The sequence below is a fragment of the Chiloscyllium plagiosum genome, unplaced genomic scaffold (assembly GCF_037043375.1).
Source record: "Chiloscyllium plagiosum isolate Xiang-an unplaced genomic scaffold, Cpla_swu_hap1 HiC_scaffold_24, whole genome shotgun sequence".
NCBI classification, from domain to species: domain Eukaryota; kingdom Metazoa; phylum Chordata; class Chondrichthyes; order Orectolobiformes; family Hemiscylliidae; genus Chiloscyllium; species Chiloscyllium plagiosum.
In genome coordinates this window covers 15,927,855-15,949,491 of record NW_028270162.1, presented here as the reverse complement: position 1 = coordinate 15,949,491, position 21,637 = coordinate 15,927,855, and the positions used below count along the sequence as shown (strand labels likewise).

Sequence of the window (21,637 nt, the reverse complement as noted above, 5' to 3'; positions counted from 1 at the left end):
CAAACACAGTTAGCATCAATAGTAAACAAGTCTATGTTTTCAAATATAGAACAATTGAACATGACAATTACTGGCCATTTGGCCCCAACCCCCATCACTCTATGGATAGCCTATGCTTTTAGACTTTTTAAACTCTTTTTATTGAATTTGTTTCATACAAAAATTGACATTGTATCAAACATATGAATATGTGACTGGCAACTCTCTGTCTCTTTGTGCAGGTCATGTGTGATTCCACAAACTTCATAGTTAAAAACTGCTTCACTTCAAACGAATTAGATACCAAGAAAAGACCTGAGACAGTGAGTATTTGCTGTTGCTGTCTATTTAAATCATGATTAGCTCTAAATAACGTTCCTGTGTTTTTGTACCTCGCCAAGGCCAGCTCACCAATGTCTTGTTAATAGATTATTTTCTATCCATTGTTTTTGACTAATTTTATCCAGTTTCTCTGCTGAAGGAGTTGTGTGGCAATTCCTCACAAGAGAGCCAAGTCTGTCCGTGTATTTTGCATCTTCACCCATGTTTTCTTCCCTTTGGTGCATTGTGGGAAGGTGTTGAAAGGACTGGCAGCTTACTGTTTATCAGCTTATTAAACCATGGTATCATTATTCCTTCCACTGAGTCTGGGAGTGGGATTCGAACCCAGTGCTGCTGGCAGGGGCAGAGGCAGGGACTACCCACTAAGGAGCTGCCTCCAACTAACAGAATAAAGATGGCATTATTATAAAACGAGCTAATGTGAGGTGTGGGGAAGAACTGCCATTCACTTTTCATATAAAAGGAACAAAAACAGAAATTGCTGGAAAAGCTCAGCAGGTCTGGGAGCATCTGAGGAAAGGTCACTCGACCCGAAATGTTAACTCTGATTTTCTCTCCACAGATGCTACCAGACCTGCTGAGCTTTTCCAGCAATTTCTGTGTGTGTTTGTGATTTAAGCATCCACAGTGCTTTCAGTTTTCATGTAAAAGTAACTTCCAGCTGTCATCGGAATGAAAACAAGAAAAACCTGCATTTATATAACGCCTTTCACAACCTGCCCATGTTCCAAAAAAGCACCTAGTGGTAATTAAATAGTTTTGGAGCATAGTTCCAGGTGTAATGTAGGAAGTACATTTGCCAATTTGAGCAGCACCAGCCCCCATCAACAGCAATGAAGTGGTCTGTTTTAGTAATGCCTGTTAAACAATACTTGTTGGCCAGGAATCCCAGGGGAACATCCCTCCTCTTCTTTGACTAGTATCGTGGAATCTTTTTATGACAATCTGAGAGGGTGTGGTCTCTGTTTAACATTGCGTCTCTCAGTACTGTGTTGTTGGAGCAGCCACCTGGATTACCTGCACAATTTCTGGGACGGGGTTCAAACCCACGTTCTCTGACTCCAAGAAAACAGTCCTACCATCAGAATGAGACAATGCTGCATGAAGTTTCTCTCCCTAATCCAAGAGCCCTGAGATTGATTGTCATACCTGTGCTGTTACCCAGCTTAAGATCAGTTAGTTTAGCACAGAGAATCCTGTTGGACTGTGTGGCTCTTAACATTCTGTCCATTGACACACCCAGAGAATTGAATATCACTGTGAAGTCATGTGAATAATACAGGCCTATTGCCGACAAACGTATTGATCTTCACATTAAGAGCTGCCATAGTTTGTGGTGAAATATTTACGTTTTATTAAATATTGCTCATCTTTGTAACTCTAGAAGGAGCTGCAGCCCGCTTTCATTAAACATAGTTACTGGATACAACAACTGCAGACAATGTGTTTATTTACAAAGCGTTACAAAGAAAAATCTGATGTGAGCTGCCAAATTGGACACAAGAGCCCCGAGCTCTGACTCACTGTGCATTCCTACAACTGTTTTTTCCTCCAATAGGTGGCCACACAGTTCAGGTACAGCTTGATGGGTCTGATTGACATCCTGATGTCAAAGGTGCCTTCGTATGTCAGGTGTATCAAGCCGAATGATGCCAAGCAGCCAGGTAATCCTCAGACTTTGCACGAGCGTGTTGAATATTGCTGAACGCCACTTCAGGGTGGTGTACCTGACCTTGGGGCTGCTTGATGTGGCAAAAATGGTCAAGCTTTCCATTTCCCACTGCACATTCTCCTCCACACCATCAGGGGAGGCCGAGGCTGTGTGGTAATGTCACTAGACTAGCAATCATGGGTTCAAATCTCAGCCAAGGCACACCGTGAAATTTGAATTCAGTCAAGTATCTGGAATTAAGAAGCTTGCTTAATGGTAACCATATCACTACTGCTGATTGTCATAAAAACCCATCTGATTTGGTAATGCCCTTTCAGGAAGGCAACCCACTATCCTCCCTGGTCTGGCCTACATGTGACCTCAGATTCTTGATGTTAAAAAACCTTAGCACAATTAGGGATGGGCAATAAATGACATCATAGCCAGTGACATCCAAAAACCCATGGGTGAATTCTTTAAAACACCATGACAGTATGAAATTTAAATAGCGAGATAAAGGGAATTATGGTTCATTCAATGAATCAAAATCAATTATTAAAACTTCAATTTGTAGGGACTTTGGTACAGTGGTAATGTCCCTCCCTCTGAATCAGGAGGCCCGGTTCAAGTCCTACCTACTCCAGAGCAGTAGATTGACATTTCTGAACAGGTTGGTCGAAGATATCTAAAGTATTATGAACTAGACCAGACCCCATCCAAAGGAATAGAAGGAGATAGCCTAGATCCTAATTTTTACATTTATTTAAAGGCAAATGTAAGGTTCTGTGTTCCAAATGTGATTCAATTGGTTCACCACTAGAATTTAACCAAAACACACTTTATTCGTACAACATAGTTAATATACAAACAAAAGAAGAATTGGCACAACTTTATTGAAATACTCAACAAAATAAATGCACTTCAGTTCTGGTTCTCCCGTGCTGCCTCTCTCCAGTCCAGAAGAAAGAAACAATCTGCCCCTTCTGATCTTTAAGAGGAAGCTCCTCTCCCTAAGGCTTCATTCTGGCAGCTGGGAACTCAAGCTTTTTACCCAGCAGCCAGCAGAAAACCTTATTCAAACTGAGAGCTAAAACTAACAGCCTTCCTGGGTCTGTGTAAGCCCTCACCTCGCCTACTCTTTCATCTCATTTTTTGAAAAAAAACACCCAGAGAGAACTCAAAAACCATTTACCAACTGAAGGAGACGTTCCAGCACACACTCTGCAGGAGAAGTAGAATAGAACACATCTCTGTTAAAGGCACAGTACCATCACAAAAGGATTCATTTTGTGGCCGATTCTGGGCAATTAAGGATGGGCAATAGAAGCAGACCTTGCCAGCAACACAAATACCCCATAAGTGAATTTTTAAAGTTGTTCAGGTTGTAAGTTTGCTCGCTGATTTGGGTTTATTCTCAGACATTTCGTCACCACACTAGGTAACATCATCAGTGAGCATCCGATGAAACATTGGTGTTCTGTCTTCTTGCTATTTATCTGTCTCGGTTTGTTGTGATGGTAATATCATTTCCAGTTCTGTTTCTGAGAGCTTGGTAAATGGAATCCAAATTGATATCTATGTTAATGGAGTTCTGGTTTGAATGCCAGGCCTCGAGGAATTCCCATGCATGCCTTTGTTTAGCCTCGAGGCCTGGCATTGAAATGGGAACCCTATTAACAAACATATCGATTTGGACCCCATTTACCAACCTCTCAGAAACAGAACCGAAAATGGTGTCACCTACCACAACAAACCGAGACAGATAAATAGCAAGTGGGGCAGAACACCAGCGCTTCACCAGAGGCTCACTGATGATGTCACCTAGCATGGAGACGAAATGTCTGAGAACAAACCCACCAGCTCAGCGAACAAACCTACAACCTGGTTCACAACCTGAGCTACAAATCTTCTCCAAAATCCTCAAAAAACAGTTTTGTAAGTACAGAGATTTGCTACTGACAAAATGAATTTATTCTCCTGTCTCATCCGTCTCTTTGCAGGTAGATTTGATGACATGCTTGTGAGACATCAGGTGAAGTACCTGGGTCTGATGGAACACCTGCGTGTGAGGCGAGCGGGCTTCGCTTACCGCAGGAAGTTTGATGCTTTTTTGAAAAGGTGAGGAGATATGTCCAATGGATGTAGCTGTTCTGTTGACCGTTTCAAGGACAAAGAAACTTTCTTTTCCAGGCTACACAAATGAAGCAAACAGAGTCAAATTCTCCTTCCAGTGTTCATCCAGTACCAGCGCTTACTGGGTATTGATGCTCTGGTGGACGGCCATCCTCCAGTACTTCACCCAATTGGCTACTTTTCCTCTGAATGAGTGAGTGCCACGGGAGGTCCAATCTTGGCCGTGCCATCCTATTCTCACTTGATGTCCACACATGCACTGCCCAATGAATTGCAGCAGTGGCCTGGCCAATTTTCTCCCTTTTATTCACCTGGGGGCTCTGAGGCCAACATGAACCCAGTTTCACCCTGGCTGAAAGACAAATCAGACTGGGAGTAACTCAGCAGAGAATAGGACCTTGTTTCAAGATGACCCAGCCACAAACTTCTCAATGAACATAGGCACTGGAGAAACTAGTCAAGTATCAGGTCTGCCCTCTGGAATGATCCAATAGCTCAGAGAGAAATGGAATGTGGATCTGTACTGAGGTACAGACTGGTTTTAAACATAACACCCCGGGTTGCTTCGGGATATTTGGCTCTAATTAGCGACCGATAATCCCTTTACAGCTACAGCCCCGATTGTCTTAATAAATGCCTTTCACTTAACCTAAGTGGATTCTGAGGTAACACCACCTACTATTTGTATTTCCTCACTTTTCTCTCATGGAAGAATATAGAAAGGGAAAGGAAATCGTGTTGCATCTTGGGCAATATCCCACAGCTGGGTAGCCCATTAACCAATATCAATAGGCTCCTGGAGGAGGACATGTGCTGAAGGTACCAGAGAAAGGGGAATAGGACAGACATGTCATGAGATAGAATAGTGTCAGGCAAGTTTCAGGTAGTGACAGGCTCAGGGATAGTCCTCCTGTTTCCCTAATGGATTCAATTGGACAAGTGGACCATCCAGGTGCTGAATAATGCAAAGGGAGGCAAGATAAACAAGGACACTGACCTCCTTGATATCTTAAAGTTGGAGTTACCTGTTCACACATTTCCATCTTCTTTTCTTGTAGGTATAAGTTACTGTGTCCTGACACCTGGCCAAACTGGCATGGACCTGCTTCAGAAGGAGTTGAACGACTGGTGAAATATATCGGCTACAAACAGGAGGAATACAAAATGGGAAGGTACATAAAGAAAACATCATCTACAAATGTCAGAAGTGATATCAGGTTGGCTTTTTATACAGTGATAGAATCAGGGAAGTGATTTCTTTTTAATCTGTTCATAGGATGCAAGTATTGCTGGATGGTCCAGCATTTATTGCCCATTCCTAATTGCCCAGAGGATAGTTAAGAGTCCATCATATTGCTTTAGGTCTGGAGTCACATTTAGACCAGACCAGGTAAGGGTGGAAGCTTTCCCTCCCTAAAGGGCATTAGTGAACCAGATGGATTTATGACATTGACGGTGTTTACCTTTACAGTAGGGTTTTCTTCCAGATTATGATTGAATTCATATTTAATCATCTGTCATGATGAGGTTCAAACCCATGCTTGAGGGGGAGGTGATGGCCCGGTGGTGTTATCGCTGGACTGTCAATACAGAGACCCAGCTAATGTTCTGGGGACCCGGGTTTGAATCCTACCATGGCAGATGGGGACGTTTTAATTCAATAAAAATCTGGAATTAAGAGTCCAATAACTTGATTTGATTTGGTTGATATGTCAGCATGTGCACAAGTACCATGAAAAGCTTTGTTTACGAGCAGTACAGGTAGATCATAGTAAGCAAGGATGTACAGATCATAAAGACTTAGACAGAGGCATGCAGGTTATATTGCACAGGGCGTGCACTAGGCAACATCAATGTTAGCAACATCAGCATTTTTTTGAGACTGGAGAGTCCATTCATCAGTCTAAAAATGGCAGGGAAGAAGCTGTTCCTAAAACTGCTTGTGCGTGTGTTCAAGCTTCTGTATCTTCTGCCTGATAGAAGAAGTTATAGGAGAGCATTACTGGGTGGGACGGGTCTTTGATGATGTTGGCAGTCTTTCTGCAGCAGCAAGGCGTGTAAATGGAATGCGAAGTAAATGGATGCGAGGTTGGCTTCCGTCATGATCTGGACTGTGCACACCACCCTCTGTAGTTCCTTATGGTCCTGGGCAGAGCAGTTGCCATTATGCAGCTGGATGGTATGCTCTCAATGGTGCATCTGTTGAGGTTAGTGAGGGTCCTTATGGACATGCCAAATTTCCTGAGCTGCCTGAGGAAGAGGAGGTGTTATTGTCCCTTCTTGACCGTCGCATCGATGTGGAAAGTCCAGGAGAGGGTATCCTTTATCGTCACTCTGAGGAACTTGACACTCTCCATCCTCTCAACTTCAGTTCTGTTGATGTAGATGGAGGCATGTTCTCCTCTGAGCATGAAGATGAAGCCAATGTCAATTGTTGGAAAAACCCATCTGGTTGACTAATATCCTCTAGGGAAGGTGACTTCTGTCCTTCTCTGGTCTGGATAATGTGTTACTCCAGACTCACAGCAATGTGGTTGAGTCTCAACTATCCTCTGGAATAGGCAATAAGTGCTTGGCCTAGCCAGTGACACCTTCATCACATGAATGAATAAGAAACATTAGCCTGGGGTTCTGAATTACTAGTCCGGTAACATTACTGTGCACCACTCCCTCCCCTTGATGTATATGGTATTATATGTGATCTATGAAATGAAGACCAGCCATGATTTTATTGAAAGGAGCAGCAATTTTGAGGGGACATGTGGACATTCCTGATTACCTTGTTAAATTGACTGTAAAGCCCTTCCCTGAATTACAACGGACGCACAAGTATAGATCATTCTCTGTCTGTGTAGCCATTGGGTAATGTAGGAGCTGATGAACAATGAGATTTGGAATTTTTTGCAGGTTCCCTGCCATCTCACCAAGTGGCTGACTCCTCAGCCTTATCTGTTGGACCCCAGCAAAGTTGGGCAGGGTATAGAGGGGATGGAGGGTTCAGCCTCACCTGTTCTGCTGGTCCATTGACCGGCCTCCCATTTAGAATCATCAGGCTCATCGACCATTGGCAGCTTCTCCCCCACCTCAAAAAAACCATCATCCCACACTCATTGGCCAACATTGGTTAGGTGGCTTTGGCAGACAGGTGTCTGTGCCCCATAAGAGGGTACTGTCACTGGCAGCCTCTTAATAGCATGGCACCAGTAGAGAGCACCACAGGGGCACCCCAGTGATGGGGCCATCTTCCCTCCGTGGAATTATTCAGCACTGTCACTGTGTAGCCAGCAGACCCAAACGCCATGCCCCCAATGAGATAGGCATGGAACAGCTGACAAGAAGATGTAAACTCTTTTCAGGCATCTCTCAAGAGTGATACCCAAAACACAAATTGTAGATATTTCAAATCGACCTATTTGGATGCATTACCTCTGGCACAGGTGGCGCCTGAACCCAGACCTCCTACTTCAGAGGCAAGGGCACTACAACTGTGACTTATGAGCCCTACAACCTCAATCCTACCTGTGTAGAATTAGATGAAGGTGTGGCACAGATTCTAGTCAGTCCAGATTCGACAGGCATCTCCTCCTCACAGCCACCTTCAGCTAACACTTTGCTCATCCCCTTCATTTCTCCCTCAGTTACCTCTTCAGTTTCCCCATGGACATTCACCTCAACCCCTCGCGATATCCAATCTCACAATCTAAGTCCTTTCTGAGAAAATACATTTCTCCCAAATTCCCTCTTGCATTTATTAGTAAGCTTCTCATATTTAGAGCCTTAAAACCTGCAAGGAAGCATATGTTGACCTCATCAAATCCTGTCTTCCTCTTCAGATTCTTGGACACACTTCAGGCCACTTTCTTTCCAAACATAAGAGCAACACACAAGACCATGTCTCAGCTCCTTTCTGAATTAAAAATATTGATCAGAAACAAGTTTTCTTGAACTCCGCATTCCTGTGCCCATTTCCATTCCATCATTGGTATTTTTAATTAACCTGTTCAGAGATGTTATTAAACAACTCTGGAGCAGGTGGGACTTGAATCTAGGCATCCTGGCTCTGAGGTAGGGACACTACCACCCTACCAAAAGATCCAGCCTCAATCCTCTTTCTTTATATTTGGAGATGCAGTTACACACCACCGCACGGTTGTTAATCACTCTAATTACATTATCAATTGACGTGTAAAACCCATCAGGAGGTGGTGCTATGACAACAAAAGTGAGGAAGGAGGGAGGGGTCAAAATCAGAATGGAGTTAGAGTGAGAAATAAATCTTTCCACCCCCTGCAGTGCCCACCTCTCTCTAAAGACATTCAGAGTATTGATAGACACCATGTGCTCCCTCTCCAAGGACACAAGTGTAGCCTCAGAAGAGGGACACCCCATTCCATGATTTGGGTGTTTGATTAAGATTTAACAGGTGTTTCTTTTCGCTTTTCAGAACAAAGATATTTATCCGTTTTCCGAAGACGCTGTTTGCCACCGAAGATGCGTATCAAGCCAGCAAGAATGCCCTAGGTGTGATTGCGGACCTCTCTGCTCCCTGACTTTCTATCTAACTTTAAAAGTGTATGGGACAATAAATACAACAACACACATTCATAAATTACCTCCAACATCATGAAATGTCTCAAGGTGTTTCACAGGAGCATGAGCGTCACATGGCACTGAGGCACCTCATGTAAGAATCAGTCAGATGAACAAAAACTTAGTCAAGGGTGATTTTATCCTAACCCAGTGGGCATGATGCAGGCTGGGGGTTGAGTGTGGTGGGTGGAGGATTACATGTTCGTGGGCATTCAGGCCTCATTTCTGTATGTTCTCCAAACCATTTTTTTTGCCTTGTTTGATTGCAGGCATGAGAGAGCCACCCGTGCTAGAGAAGGGGAGACTGTTTAAACTGGCAGTGCCACATCTCGATGTCATTGGGTTGTCCACACCATTTTAACTGTGGGCCTGATTAACATCTGCAAGGTCATCATTGCACCTACCTGCGCTGCAGGAAAACTAAATAAGTGGAACTCGATTTTCTTTTTAATAAGTTTCTTGTTAGGCAGGTGTAGCAGGATCATTATTTTAAAACTTAACAAATCCATTCACATATTAACAACTGAACTCACGTGTCCTTCCACTTTGAATAATTTGTGCATTCGAGCCCATCTACTCAAAGTTTTCGAAGGTCTAGCACACCCACTCACTCATCATTATTCCTCCTGAAATGTGTTTGTTAGCAGGTCATCCTTTAGTCCATCAGTAACAGGTTTTAACCCAGAGACTCATGTATAAACTCCAGGGGAAGGGGGGCTCAAATATTGTATGGCATGCAGCAAGGATGAGGATGCATTTGAGTTCTGCTCTCTTTCAATCCCAACCCTCTGCACAGAGACGATATTCTCTCGATAATGAAAGAGGGAACTGAGATCAGCAGTCATCTCTTCAAACCACTGGCAACAGGTGACATTCAAACACCATGTATGTTTGAGAAAAACAAGGGATAATGGAACTTGAGCAGAATCATGCAAAAAACCCTCAATAAAATAGAAAATTTTTAATTGACTGGCATTAATTTTCCTCCTTTCATCCAGATTCCTCTTTCTGGGCCCTTATTAAAATTTGTTCTCAGGATCTGGGTTTCACTGGCTGGGCCAGTATTTATTGTCCATTCCTAGTTGCTCTTGAGAAGTTGATGATGAGCTACCTTCTTGAACTGCTGCAGTCTGTGTGCTGTAGGAAAAGCAATGCTGTGCTGTTAGGGAAGGACGCTTGAGGATTTTGACCCAGTGATGCTGAGGAAACGGTGATATATTGCCAGATCAAGATGGTGAGTGGCTTGGAGGATAGCTTGCAGGAGGTGGTGTTCCCATGTATCTGCTGGCATGATGATGAGCAATATTTCAATTTTCCACAACTGAACCATCGCCGTAGGTATCTTCTCCCTGTTCCATCCCTGCCTCACCCACCCCTGCATCTCTCTAATATAATATATATACAATCCTTATAGAGAGTTGTATAAGTTTTTGCAATTCTGGACACTTAGATTAGATTCCGTACAGTATGGAAACAGGCCCTTCAGCCCAACAAGTCCACATCGACCCTCGAAGAGTAACCCACTCCCCATATTTAGCCCTGACTAATGCACCTAACACTATGGGCAATTTAGTATGGCCAATTCACCTGACCTGCATATCTTTGGATTGTGGGATGAAACTGGAGCACCAGGAGGAAACCCACACAGACACAGGGAGAACGTGCACACACCATGCAGACAGTCACCAAGGCTGGAATCAAACCTGGGTCCCTGGTGCTGTGAGGCAGCAGTCCAACCACTGAGCCACCGTGCCTCCCTGATTTTCCACCATCATTGCTCTGTCTTCATTCCCCTGGACACTAAGCTCTGGAATTCCCTTCCTAAAGCTTTCTCTCTCTCTCCTATCCTATCCTTTAAGACATTCCTGAAAACCTTCGATCAAGCTTTTGGTCACCAGTCACCAGTACTAACATCTCCTTTTGTGGCCTGGTACACCATTTTGTCTGTGCACCCTTTTGTGAAGCGCCTTAAGATATTGTAATAATGGTGCTATGTAAGTGCAAATTGTTGTTGTAAGGCCCCCTCGCAAATCCGCTGGCGTGTTTCCTTACCCAGCTGTTGAAAGCTAAATGAAGGTAACAGGCATTCACTTCCCACTGCCCCATGGCCAAGAATGCAATCGTATTATTAACCACTGACTGTTTGACTGTTTGAACTGCTCCTGAATGTTGTCCATCACAATCCACCTTTCTCCCTTTCCCAGTTGCGAGACTCCAGGCTAAATACAGGGGCAAAATCCAAAGGGGCGAGTTTCAGAAACAGAAAAAAGCAGGTAAGAGGGAAAGAATGGGCACCCTGCCATTGCATCCATTTCATTTACCTCTTCATTTTATTACCAGCTGTGTATAAATTCACCTGACGGTTGACACAATGACAACATAAGGCTGTGACATTGATTTTACACCGTATCTGATTTTGCTAGGCCTTAAAGTCACCAAATGGTTAATAAGCCAGGGTGTAAAATCCTGATTGGTGGTTCTAAGTTCAAATTACCTCCAAGGTTTCTCAACCTATCAATATCTTATGTCGCGGCTTTCTGTAAACGATTTGCATGTATGGCATCCAATGTCCTACAGTGAGCAATCTCAGGCCCCTGCTGCTCCCTTTGAATTAGAGGAGGGAAACATGATGGATAAGAGATGGGGCAAATTGCAGAGGGACTGTTTTCTGCAACCATGGAAACACTTCCACTCCCCTGTACCTACACTGGAAGGGAAATAACGAAAACTATTGATGGATATTTGATGAGTGTATTTGATAAAAGAACGATTGGTCAGATTCTGGGCAACGCAATGATTTAGGGACAAGGAAACGAAGGGAAATGGTCACAGCAGGGTAAGCTGCTTTTGGTGTTTATTCCAGCCATCAAGATTGAGACCTGCTGGAGAGGAATTCAGGCAAGACAGGACGCAGGGAAGAGATCATGGGCTGTGAAAATCATCAAAAAGTAGGCAGTCTCGTTACATTTCCTTTTAATGGAATTGGCATGCCCAAACTGAGCTCTAACGGTCTCAAGAATCTATGTTTGCTCCACAAAAGTTGCTGGAAAAGCTCAGCAGATCTGGCAGCATCTGTGAAGAGAAATCAGAGTTACTGTTTCAAGTTCAGTGACCCTTCCTCAGAGGGGTTCTGAGGAAGGGTCACCAGACCTGAAAGGTTAATTCTGTTTTCTCTTCACAGATGCTGCCAGACCTGCTGTGCTTTTCCAGCGACTTCTGCTTCTGTTTCTGATTTTGCAGCATCCCCAGTTCTTTCGGTTTTTATGTTCGACCAATATGTTTTCATCAAATCTCACCGCATAATGGACAGGGCAGTAATAAAAGCAAAATACTGCAGATGTTGGAAGTCTGAAATAAGTACAGAGCACGTTGGAGAAACTCAGTAGGTCTGGCAGCGGATGTGGTGACAGAAACTGTTAATGTTTTGGGTCTGGTATAGGAACATAGGAACAGGTATAGGCCATTCAGCCCCTTGAGCCTGCTCTGCCATTCAGTGAAATTATGGCCGATCTGCAGCCTGACTCTATGCACCTGCCTTTGACCCATATCCCTTAATCCTCTTACTTAACAAATGTTTCAAATGTAACAACTGATCCAGCATCCATGGAAGAGAGTTCCACATATCTCACACCCTTTTTGTATAGAAGTGCTTCCTAACATCTCTCCTGAACAGTCTGGCCCTAATTCTCAGACTATGACCACTAGTTCTAGAAACCCCCAACCTGTGGAAGTAGTTTATCTATCCTGTTGTTTCCTGTTAATGTCTTGAAGACTTCTATCAGATAATCCCTTAACGTTCCAAATTCTGGAGAAAACAGGCCTACTTTGGATAATCTCTCCTCATAACTTAACCCCTGAAGTCCAGGTATCATTCTCATCAACCTATGTTGTACTCCCTCCAAGGCTAATAAATCCTTCCTAAGGTGTAGTACTCACAATACTCCAAGTGGGGCTCTAACCAGGATTTTGTATAACCGCAGCATAATGTCTGCATCCTTGTACTCTAGTTGTCTAGGTATAAAGGCCAGGATTCCCTTAGCCTTTTTTTTTTTAGCTTTCTTTCAAAACTATTATGACAAAGATTAAACAAGACTCAAAAGTATTAACTCTGTTTCTCTCTCCACTGATGCTGCCAGAAGTGCTGAATTTCTCCAACACTCTCTGTGTTTGAGGCAGTGAGCTGAGATTTATTGTCTTTAAGCAAAGAAATAGAAAATCATCTTCAAGTGTTCCCTAAAGCTACTAGTTCAGACCCATTACAAGTTATCGATTAATTGCTAAGATAACTAAAATAGGAAAATAATTATGGGATAAAACATTACAAATAATTATCTTTAAAACAATGTTATAAATTATTAAATATTTACTGGTAGCATGAGAAGATCAACCGTTCTAATGTTAACCATTATGATTAGGGCCAAATAAGGCAAGGTTTCTCAGTGGTGGAGGGCGGTGGGTTAGTCAACAGCTAACATGCCTGCTCTCATGTAAGGAACATCTCAGCTGTAGAGCCTTGTAGGAGATCGACTTTACTAAATCCTGTGCATCTGAGCTGTGTGAAACAGCAGGCTGGTGGGACCACTCAAAGTGGTTAGCACTGCTGCCTCCCAGCACCAGGACCCGGGTTCAATTCCCGCCTCAGACAACTGTCTTTGTGGAGTTTGCACATTCTCCCTGTGTCTGCATGGGTTTTCTCCCACAATCCAAAAGATGTGCAGGTCAGGTGAATTGGCCTTGCTAAATTGCCCATAGTGTTAGATGCATTAGTCAGGGATAAACATAGGGTAGGGGTCTGGATGGGTTACTCTTCGGAGAGTCAGTGTGGACTTGTTGGGCCGAAGGGCCTGTTTCTACACAGTAGGAAATCTAATCTAATCTAATTAAAATGCACTGTCCCTTTAAAGAATACCGTCCCTTTAGGAAATCTTCCTCTAAAATTCTTGCAATTCTGCTTCTTCTCTTCAGATTTATAAAAGGCTTCATGCTCAGAAATCAGCCTGCTTGCCCGGAAAATAAAGATTTCTTGGCTTTTGCTCGGTCAAACTATCTGATGAACCTCAGGAAAAATCTGCCGCAGACTGTTCTGGATAAAAAGACATGGCTCAAACCTCCGGCCTACCTGCAGACGGTAGGGAGAGGCTGGGGTGACAGCTTCACAGCAAATGCTTTCCCTTAATTTATGGCATTGTGAGTGTTCATTTATCAGGGGGTGCAGGAGAATCGAGGGTTCATGACCTACCTCAGGCACAGACTGTGTGTTCGCATAACAAGGAAATCTTTCTAACACTTACTTGTCAATGGCAGCTGGTTAAGAGCAGGAGAGATTCCTGGTCAACTGGGTTGAAGAGTAAGTTGGAGATGCTGGTCATTGCTATTTGTAACTACAGGTGACAACATATAGGTAAAAGTGTATGTTGCTAGACTCTCTACTGGAAAATCTGTTAGAAAATGAGCAGCAATAGTAGTTTTGTGAGAGATTTTTGATGTGATTCATTTCCCTTTGCAACAAGGTTCTCTCCTATTCTGACAAGTGCATTGGTCAGAGCATTGAGTACAGGGGTTGGGAGGTCATGTTGTGGCTGTACAGGACATTGGTTAGGCCACTATTGGAATACTACATTCAATTCTGATCTCCCTGCTACAGGAAGGATGTTGTGAAACCTGAAAGGGTTCTGAAAAGATTTACAAGCATGTTGCCAGGGTTGGAGGGTTTGACTTATGGGGAGAGGTTAAATAGGCTGGGGCTGTTTTCCCTGGAGTGTCGGGGGCTGAGGGGTGACCTTATAGAGGTTTATAAAATCATGACGGACATTGATAGAGCGAATAGACAAGGTCTTTTCTCGGGGCTGGGGGAGTCCAAAACTAGAGGGCATAGGTTTAAGGTAAGGTGGGAAAGATTTAAAAGGAAACTAAGGGTGAGATTTTCATCCAGAAGGTGGTACATAAATGGAATGACCTGTCAATGGAAGTGGTGGAGGCTGGAACAACATTTAAAATGCATCTGGATGGGTATATGAATAGGAAGAGTTTAAAGGTATATGGAACAAATACTAACAAATGGAATTAGATTTATCTAGGATATCTAGTCAGCATGGACGAGTTGAACCAAGGGTGTGTTTCCGTGCTGTACATCTCTATGACTGTATGACTGTCTCATGCTGAACAGCACACTGGGCTGAGCAGTATGAATTTAAATCTTTTACAGTAGGTGATATGAATTCGAATCTTTTTCCTTGCTGAGCTTCAGTATTGCAAACTCTAATTGGAGACAGTCCTGGAATTTTCCTCAGATTATTCTCCCCACCCCACACAATTTCAAACAGTCCTTTACTCCCTCTCCAAATACCTTCAAAAACCAAAGCACTTAGAGAAAATAAATGCAACATACATTTTCTGATCTTAATTTTGCTGAGCAATATTCCAGAGATGAAATCTGTAATTGCTGTCGATTCCAGGGTTATGGGTGAAGAGTTGGCAAGCTCTGACCTCAATCAGTGATGTAGATGTAGGCCATGCAGAAAAAGAGTCAAAGGGGGCTGTGCACTTAAAGGAAGTACCCATAAAACAATTTGTAAGGGATGGTTGTAGGGAACCATGTTGGGTTTTCAGTTTTGTTGTACAAGATGGAAGGTGATATTCAATGGAGAGAGATTTAATGGGCTGCTGAGATTGGCCACCTAGTGGTCAATTGAAGAACTTCACCAGGGAGGTCTGGTAGATTGTCCATCTAACTTGGTGAGAGTTAACACAGAAAGCAGTAAAAGTGACAAGTGACAGGACACTGTTACTGTCAACAAAAGGAAAGTAACCTTTTCTAAACTTTCTGCTCCGACAGACCTCGGAACTGCTCCAGAAACTGCACATGCGCACTTTGGTTCTGAAATATTGCAGGGGAATTTCTGCCCAACACAAGCTGCAGGTAATTATGTCTTTTTAGACGCCCATTTCTGGATGTGTACAAATTTAAAATCTCAGGCTGCAATCACATTCTACCCATCCACACCCTCAAGCAACCCCCCCCCCCCCCTCCCCCCCATAGCAGCAGTGGCGAGAAGGGGAAATGGTTGAAGGAGTGGCCCCTGGAGACATGCTTGACCTCTTTTTGACTTCTCACCCTTGCTGAGTGGGGACCTTCTCAACTCGCCTTCAATTAATGGCCACCTAAGTGTCTCAACTTTGCCAACTCCCTGATTACCTGCCTTCCGGGCAGCTGGGGAGGGTACCAGCTTTCCTGATGGGGTGACCAGGCCAATCTGCCTGCCACTTTGGTCAGGGGGTCTCCATTTGACACAACCTGGAGGCAAAGTGGTGGCCTCCGGAAGTCAGCCCCAGTCCCTTGCTTCTGGCACTACCATGACTTCCCTCTTCCTGTGCCCTTCACCCCAAGAGAAGCAAAAGTATAAATCTTACTTCCCTGCCATTGGATCCCCTGAAGATGAGGCCTCGACTAATGGTCTTTACGACCAAGTAGCTGCTGACAGCTGATAGGCCTGGATGAGGCTTCGGTACAGATTGAAATTTGCCAACAAGCTCATTGGTCAGCAAAGTAATTAGCACCAAATAGGGCAAGATTTCTCAGTGGTGGAGGGCGGTGAGTTAGTCAACAACTAACATGCCTGCTGTCATATATAACCTGAGAAAAGGAACATCTCAGACGTAGAGCCTTATAGCAGAGATTGACTTTACTCAGTCCTGTGCGCCCATGCTGAGTGTGTGAAACAGCAGGCTGATGGGACCACTCTCCTATTCTTTGCTCCATGCTCTACAGTTGTAGGGTTGAGGTTAAAATCAGATCAGCCGTGATGTAATTGAATGACAGAGTAGTCACGAAGGGCAGAGAGGACTGTTCTTGTTCCATGTTTGTAGGCCTGTGTACAGTTAGTGATAGGTGGACAATTCACAATAAAATAACATCTTGGCAGGAAGAGTGGTTTTGTCTGTATGTGAGCCACACTTCCTCAGCCCTTATCCCAAGGAGCTAGTTCTGTTTGTGTAAGATGCTCAGTAACCACAACATCTTGCCAATCTGGTTACATGAAGCTTTGTCTTTATTGAAACTTTTCTGCTGGTTTTGGCTGTGCAGATGTCTGTTGGATTATTGATGATTTCTGAAATTGATATGAAGTCCAAAAACTGAACTATTGCTGCCTGCAAGACAGAAGATGTTTGTTTTGTTTGCCAGATGGTCTGCCATATATAATCCACAAATGGAAATATCGCTCTCCTCCTTATTTTTGTTCCCTGCACAACCCCACCCCATACCAGGAGGGTGACTCTCCTCTCATGTCTCACCCTGAGCTGACATGAATACAGATGGCATAGTGACAGGCTATTGGGCTCTGTGGGCAGCATCTCAGCCACCTTTGATGATGGCCACAGACAATAGACAGGTGTTACTTGCAAAATGTGGGTGAGGGCAGGATTGAGCTAAGCTCTGATGCCCCCTGCTGTCTTACTGATCAATGGCACTCATTATGGCGCTCACAGGAAAGGCTGTTTAGTGTGGTACCAGACAGTACCTTATCGAAGAATTAACACATCCTTCATTTTCTAACGTGACTGCCTTTATTACACAGATGCAGCAAAAGGTTGTGGCCAGCACACTGTTTAAAGGGAAGAAAGAGGGTTACCAACAAAGTGTCACCAAACCCTTTAGTGACAGCAGACTTCGTAAGTACACACTGCACTTCTACTGGGCAACAAATTCCACGTGCTCCTCCTCCTTGTAACATTGTGTTTCCATCCTCAGGTGAACAGGACATCAACCCGAAGGCATTTCAGCTGATCCGACATGAACGGCTCAGGGTAAAATTCCAAATTCCATTCAGTCACACCTTGTCTGCAGGGCAGACCATTACAGAGATAGTAAGAGCTCTCATGGTGCACAGGGTAGTGTCCCTGCCTCTGAGTCTGAAGGTTTGAGTCCCATCTCAGGACTTGGTGGCTACAGAAGGTGCATTGATAAAGCAGTCAACAGGTTGGTTATCAACTTGCAAATCTTTCTGACAGGCAGGCGGTAAGAGAGGGGCATGTCCTGGTTAACCAGAACTATGTCGTAACTGCAGCACAACAGTCTCCGTTAGTTAAAGGAGCCTAGCAAATATTGTCACCATTTCAAGGGGAATGTGGGAGACAGACTGAAGAGGCAGTGACTCTGAGGAGACCAGCAAGTGGTCCCAAACTTACTGGATAACTTACTGAGGCGCTGGGTTATAAGGATGAGATGCTGCAGACATTCAGATTAATTTTAACCTATCTCATCAACAGGAACCTTGTGGAAATACCATTTACACCCAGATCATTCTGCATTATACCTTCAACAGTCACTCGGATTGTAAAATCAGCATTGTATCTGACCCCATGTGTATCATAGCATGTTCGGTTAAAATTGTCTCTATGTTACACTGCATTCTTTTGTGAAGTAAATTTCCTTGGTTTTTAGCTGGACTTTCTAAAAGTAAAAACTGCATTCATGACTGCCATAAAATGAATGTATGCTATTTTGATCAGCTGTTTGCTTACACCTTGGTGTAAGGTGACAACATGATGTTCCTCACATGGTACAGTCACTCTGTGCACACAGTTATTGAAGAAAGAGCAAAGAACAAAGAAAACTTACAGCCCAGGAACAGGCCCTTCGGCCCTCCAAGCCTGAGCCGATCCAAACGTACTGTCCAAACCTGTCGGTCAATTCCTAAGCATCTATATCCCTCTGCTCCCCACCTACTCATCTGTCCAGACTCATCTTGAATGAATCTATCGTGCCTATCTCTACCACCTCTGCTGGCAACGCGTGCCAAAAGCCCACCACCCTCTGTGTGAAGTACTTACTGTGTGTATCCCCCTTAAACTTTCCACCTCTCACCTTGAAAGCATGACCTCTCGTTATTGAATTCTTCACCCTGAGAAAAAGCTTGTCTCTATCCACCCTATCTATATCCTTCATGATTTTGTAAACCTTAATCAGGTCCCCCCTCAATCTCCTTTTTTCTAGTGAAAATAAACCTAATCTACTCAACCTGTCTTCATAGCTAGCACCTTCCATACCAGGCAACATCCTCGTAAACCTTCTCTGCACCCTCTCCAAAGCGTCCACATCCTTTTGGTAATGTGGCGCCCAGAACTGTACACAGTATTCCAAATGCTGCCGAACCAATGTCTTGTACAATTTTAACATGACTTGCCAGCTCTTATACTCAATACCCTGTCCAATGAAGGCAAGTATACTATATGCCTTCTTGACCACTCTATCCACCTGTGCAGCAGTCTTCAGGGTACAATGGACCTTCACTCCCCGATTTCTCTGCCCTTCAACCTTTCCTAAGGCTCTTCTATTCATTATATAATTCTCTCTAGAATTAGACTTGCCTAAATGCATCACCTCACATTTGTCTGGATTGAAAGCCATCTGCCACTTTTCCACCCAACTCTCCAGTCTATCTATATCCTCCTGTATTCTCTGACAGTCCCTTATGCTTTCTGCTACTCCACCAATCTTTGTGTCATCTGTAAACTTGCTGATCATACCAACAGTGCCCTCTTCTCGATCATTTATGTATATTATAAACAACAATGGCCCCAATACTGACCCCTGTGGAACACCACTGGTCACCTTTCTTCATTTTGAGAAACTCCCTTCAACTACTACTCTCTGTCTCCTGTTGCTCAACCAGTTCTTTATCCACCTAGCTCGAACATCCTGCACACCATGTGACTTCACTTTCTCCATTAGTCTACAATGGGAAACCTTATCAAACACTTTACTAAAGTCCATCTATATGATATCAACAGCCCTTCCTTCATCTAACAACTTGGTCACTTCCTCGAAGAACTCTATCAAGTTGGTAAGGCACGATCTTCCCCCACACAAAACCATGTTGTCTATCACCGATAAGCTCATTCCTTTCCAAATATAAATAGGTCCTATCTCTCAGTACCCTCTCCAGCAACTTCCCCACCACCGACGTCAGGCTCACTGGTCTGTAGTTACCTGGAATATCCCTGCTACCCTTCTTGTACAGGGGCATGTGATGCTGTGTATTCTGCACTGCCACATTTAAAGGGTTATCCATATTGACTTGCCAGATTTCAGCAGTGCGTGATGTGAGTTAGACAGCAGGTGGGCATTATCCTTTCGGAAGAGAATCCCTGAATACACTGCATTGTGGATAAATGCTGTTTGAACTCAGATGGCACATTATAGCTCAGATTTATAGCAGGAATTAAACTGATGTCACTGTTTAATGTGACAGTCAGGATACACTTTTTTTTTTAAATATCCCCTCTCACCTCCAGAAGGTAGCTGCTAATATCGACAGCTCATCTAGCAGCAGTGAATTTCTTGGGAAGATTCAGTGGAGGTGAGTTCAGAATCCGAGTGCTGCACTTGTTGTAAAAACAGGGATTCCTTTATTCCCTTTCTAGACTCCCTCAGGACAAAGTGCACATTGTGCTTCTGAAGAAACTGCAGCATGCGCTCCAGTGGCCTAGCCACTAGATCTCCAAATCTGATGGCTTTCCAAGTCTGACTGGAACTAATCACTGCACTGTCACTGAGTTCAATTAGGACAATATCAACCAAAGATCACACTGAAGAGCCACTGGGTCTCAATGGCTCGGTTTGACGTTGAGCAGATCATTCACCAATCATTCCAGAAGGAGAGATTCCCCAAGTTGAACATATTTGCTATTGATGAAAATATTGCAGATTATCATTAGATTATCATCACTCCTCCATTGTGACCTGCAGGTGAAGAGAGTGATATGAAAGAGTTCCAGGAAAGGTGTTACTAGCAAAAGCCTGATGATGGTTGTGAGTATTTGATTCTATCTGTGCTTACTTGTTTACAGTATGGTGTTCCTGTCATCAAATACAACAGAAATGGTTTCAAACCAAGACCTAGACAATTGCTCTTGATGCAGTCAAAAGCCTATATTGTTGAAGAAGACAAAATCAAACAGAAAATCGAATATGCGACTCTCAAAGGTAACTAGTCACTGTTTTCAGCAAACCTTTGATGGGTATGTGTTAAATATAGAACTTACCTGCTGACTACAGCCACTGCACCATGTGGCAGCTCAAGGTCAGGCCAAATGGGGAAAATAATATTTAATACATTGATGGAAGCTACAAAATATAAACAGTGCAATTTGTACCTCTTTTGGAATAGTACTCCTTTTAAAACCCATGTCTTATCTTTCCCATTCCTTTCATCCTCTCATCCCGATCCCTTTCCCATCCTACCCTTGCTTCCTAGGCCTCGCCTCCAGTCTTGTACCTCTCATGCATTCCCACAAATACTCTCCTCTCTATTCCATGCCCATGTCTCATTCCATAATGTCTCTACCTCCCCAAGCCCTTCAGCCAATGTCATTGTGTTGCTGAGTTCCCGACCTGCGGCCATTAAATCCTCCTCAATCCTGGTTCTTGTCAGCTGCTGTGCAACGGGAAATCAGAGGCAGGAATATTTCCTCTCAGGGTGGTGAGTGGCCCAGTGGGGAACTTGCAGGAGGCAGTGTTCTCATGTATTAGCTGTCCTTGTCCTTCTAGATGGAATTGGTTATGGGTTTGGAAGTAGCTATTTAATGATCATTGGTGAACTTCTACAGTGCCTCTTGTAGATAGTACACATCTACAGAGTGTCAATGTTGTTGGAGCTGCATGATCCAGGCAAGTGTAGAATCTTCCACCTCTTGACTTGTAGATGGTAGACAGGCTTTGGGGAGAGAGGAAGTGAGTTATTTATTGCAGGATTCCTCAGCTTTAACCTGTTCTTTTAGGTACTGTATTTATATGACTGGTTCAGTTCTGGTCAATGGTATCCCCAGGATGTTGATAGTTGGGGATACAGCAATGGGAATGCCTAGAGCCATTTCCCTCCCTTATTTCTTGTTTTTTTGCAAATGTTTCCTTGACAGATAAATAATCCAATTCCTTTTTGA

The 21,637-nt window shown here is 43.7% G+C and overlaps 1 protein-coding gene across 1 annotated transcript in view; it reads left to right on the top strand.

Moving 5' to 3' along the window:
• The window catches only part of myo1ha (myosin IHa), an 80,011-nt gene that overhangs the window by 45,892 nt on the left and 12,482 nt on the right, over positions 1–21,637 (top strand). The window contains exons 17-28 of the mRNA XM_043715494.2: positions 222–302; positions 1,880–1,985; positions 3,973–4,090; positions 5,164–5,277; positions 8,550–8,626; positions 10,900–10,968; positions 11,559–11,643; positions 13,661–13,823; positions 15,531–15,614; positions 17,272–17,365; positions 17,445–17,500; positions 20,546–20,681. Of these exons, the coding sequence (XP_043571429.2) occupies positions 222–302; positions 1,880–1,985; positions 3,973–4,090; positions 5,164–5,277; positions 8,550–8,626; positions 10,900–10,968; positions 11,559–11,643; positions 13,661–13,823; positions 15,531–15,614; positions 17,272–17,365; positions 17,445–17,500; positions 20,546–20,681 (1,183 nt within the window). The remainder of the gene's footprint in view (positions 1–221; positions 303–1,879; positions 1,986–3,972; positions 4,091–5,163; positions 5,278–8,549; positions 8,627–10,899; positions 10,969–11,558; positions 11,644–13,660; positions 13,824–15,530; positions 15,615–17,271; positions 17,366–17,444; positions 17,501–20,545; positions 20,682–21,637) is intronic.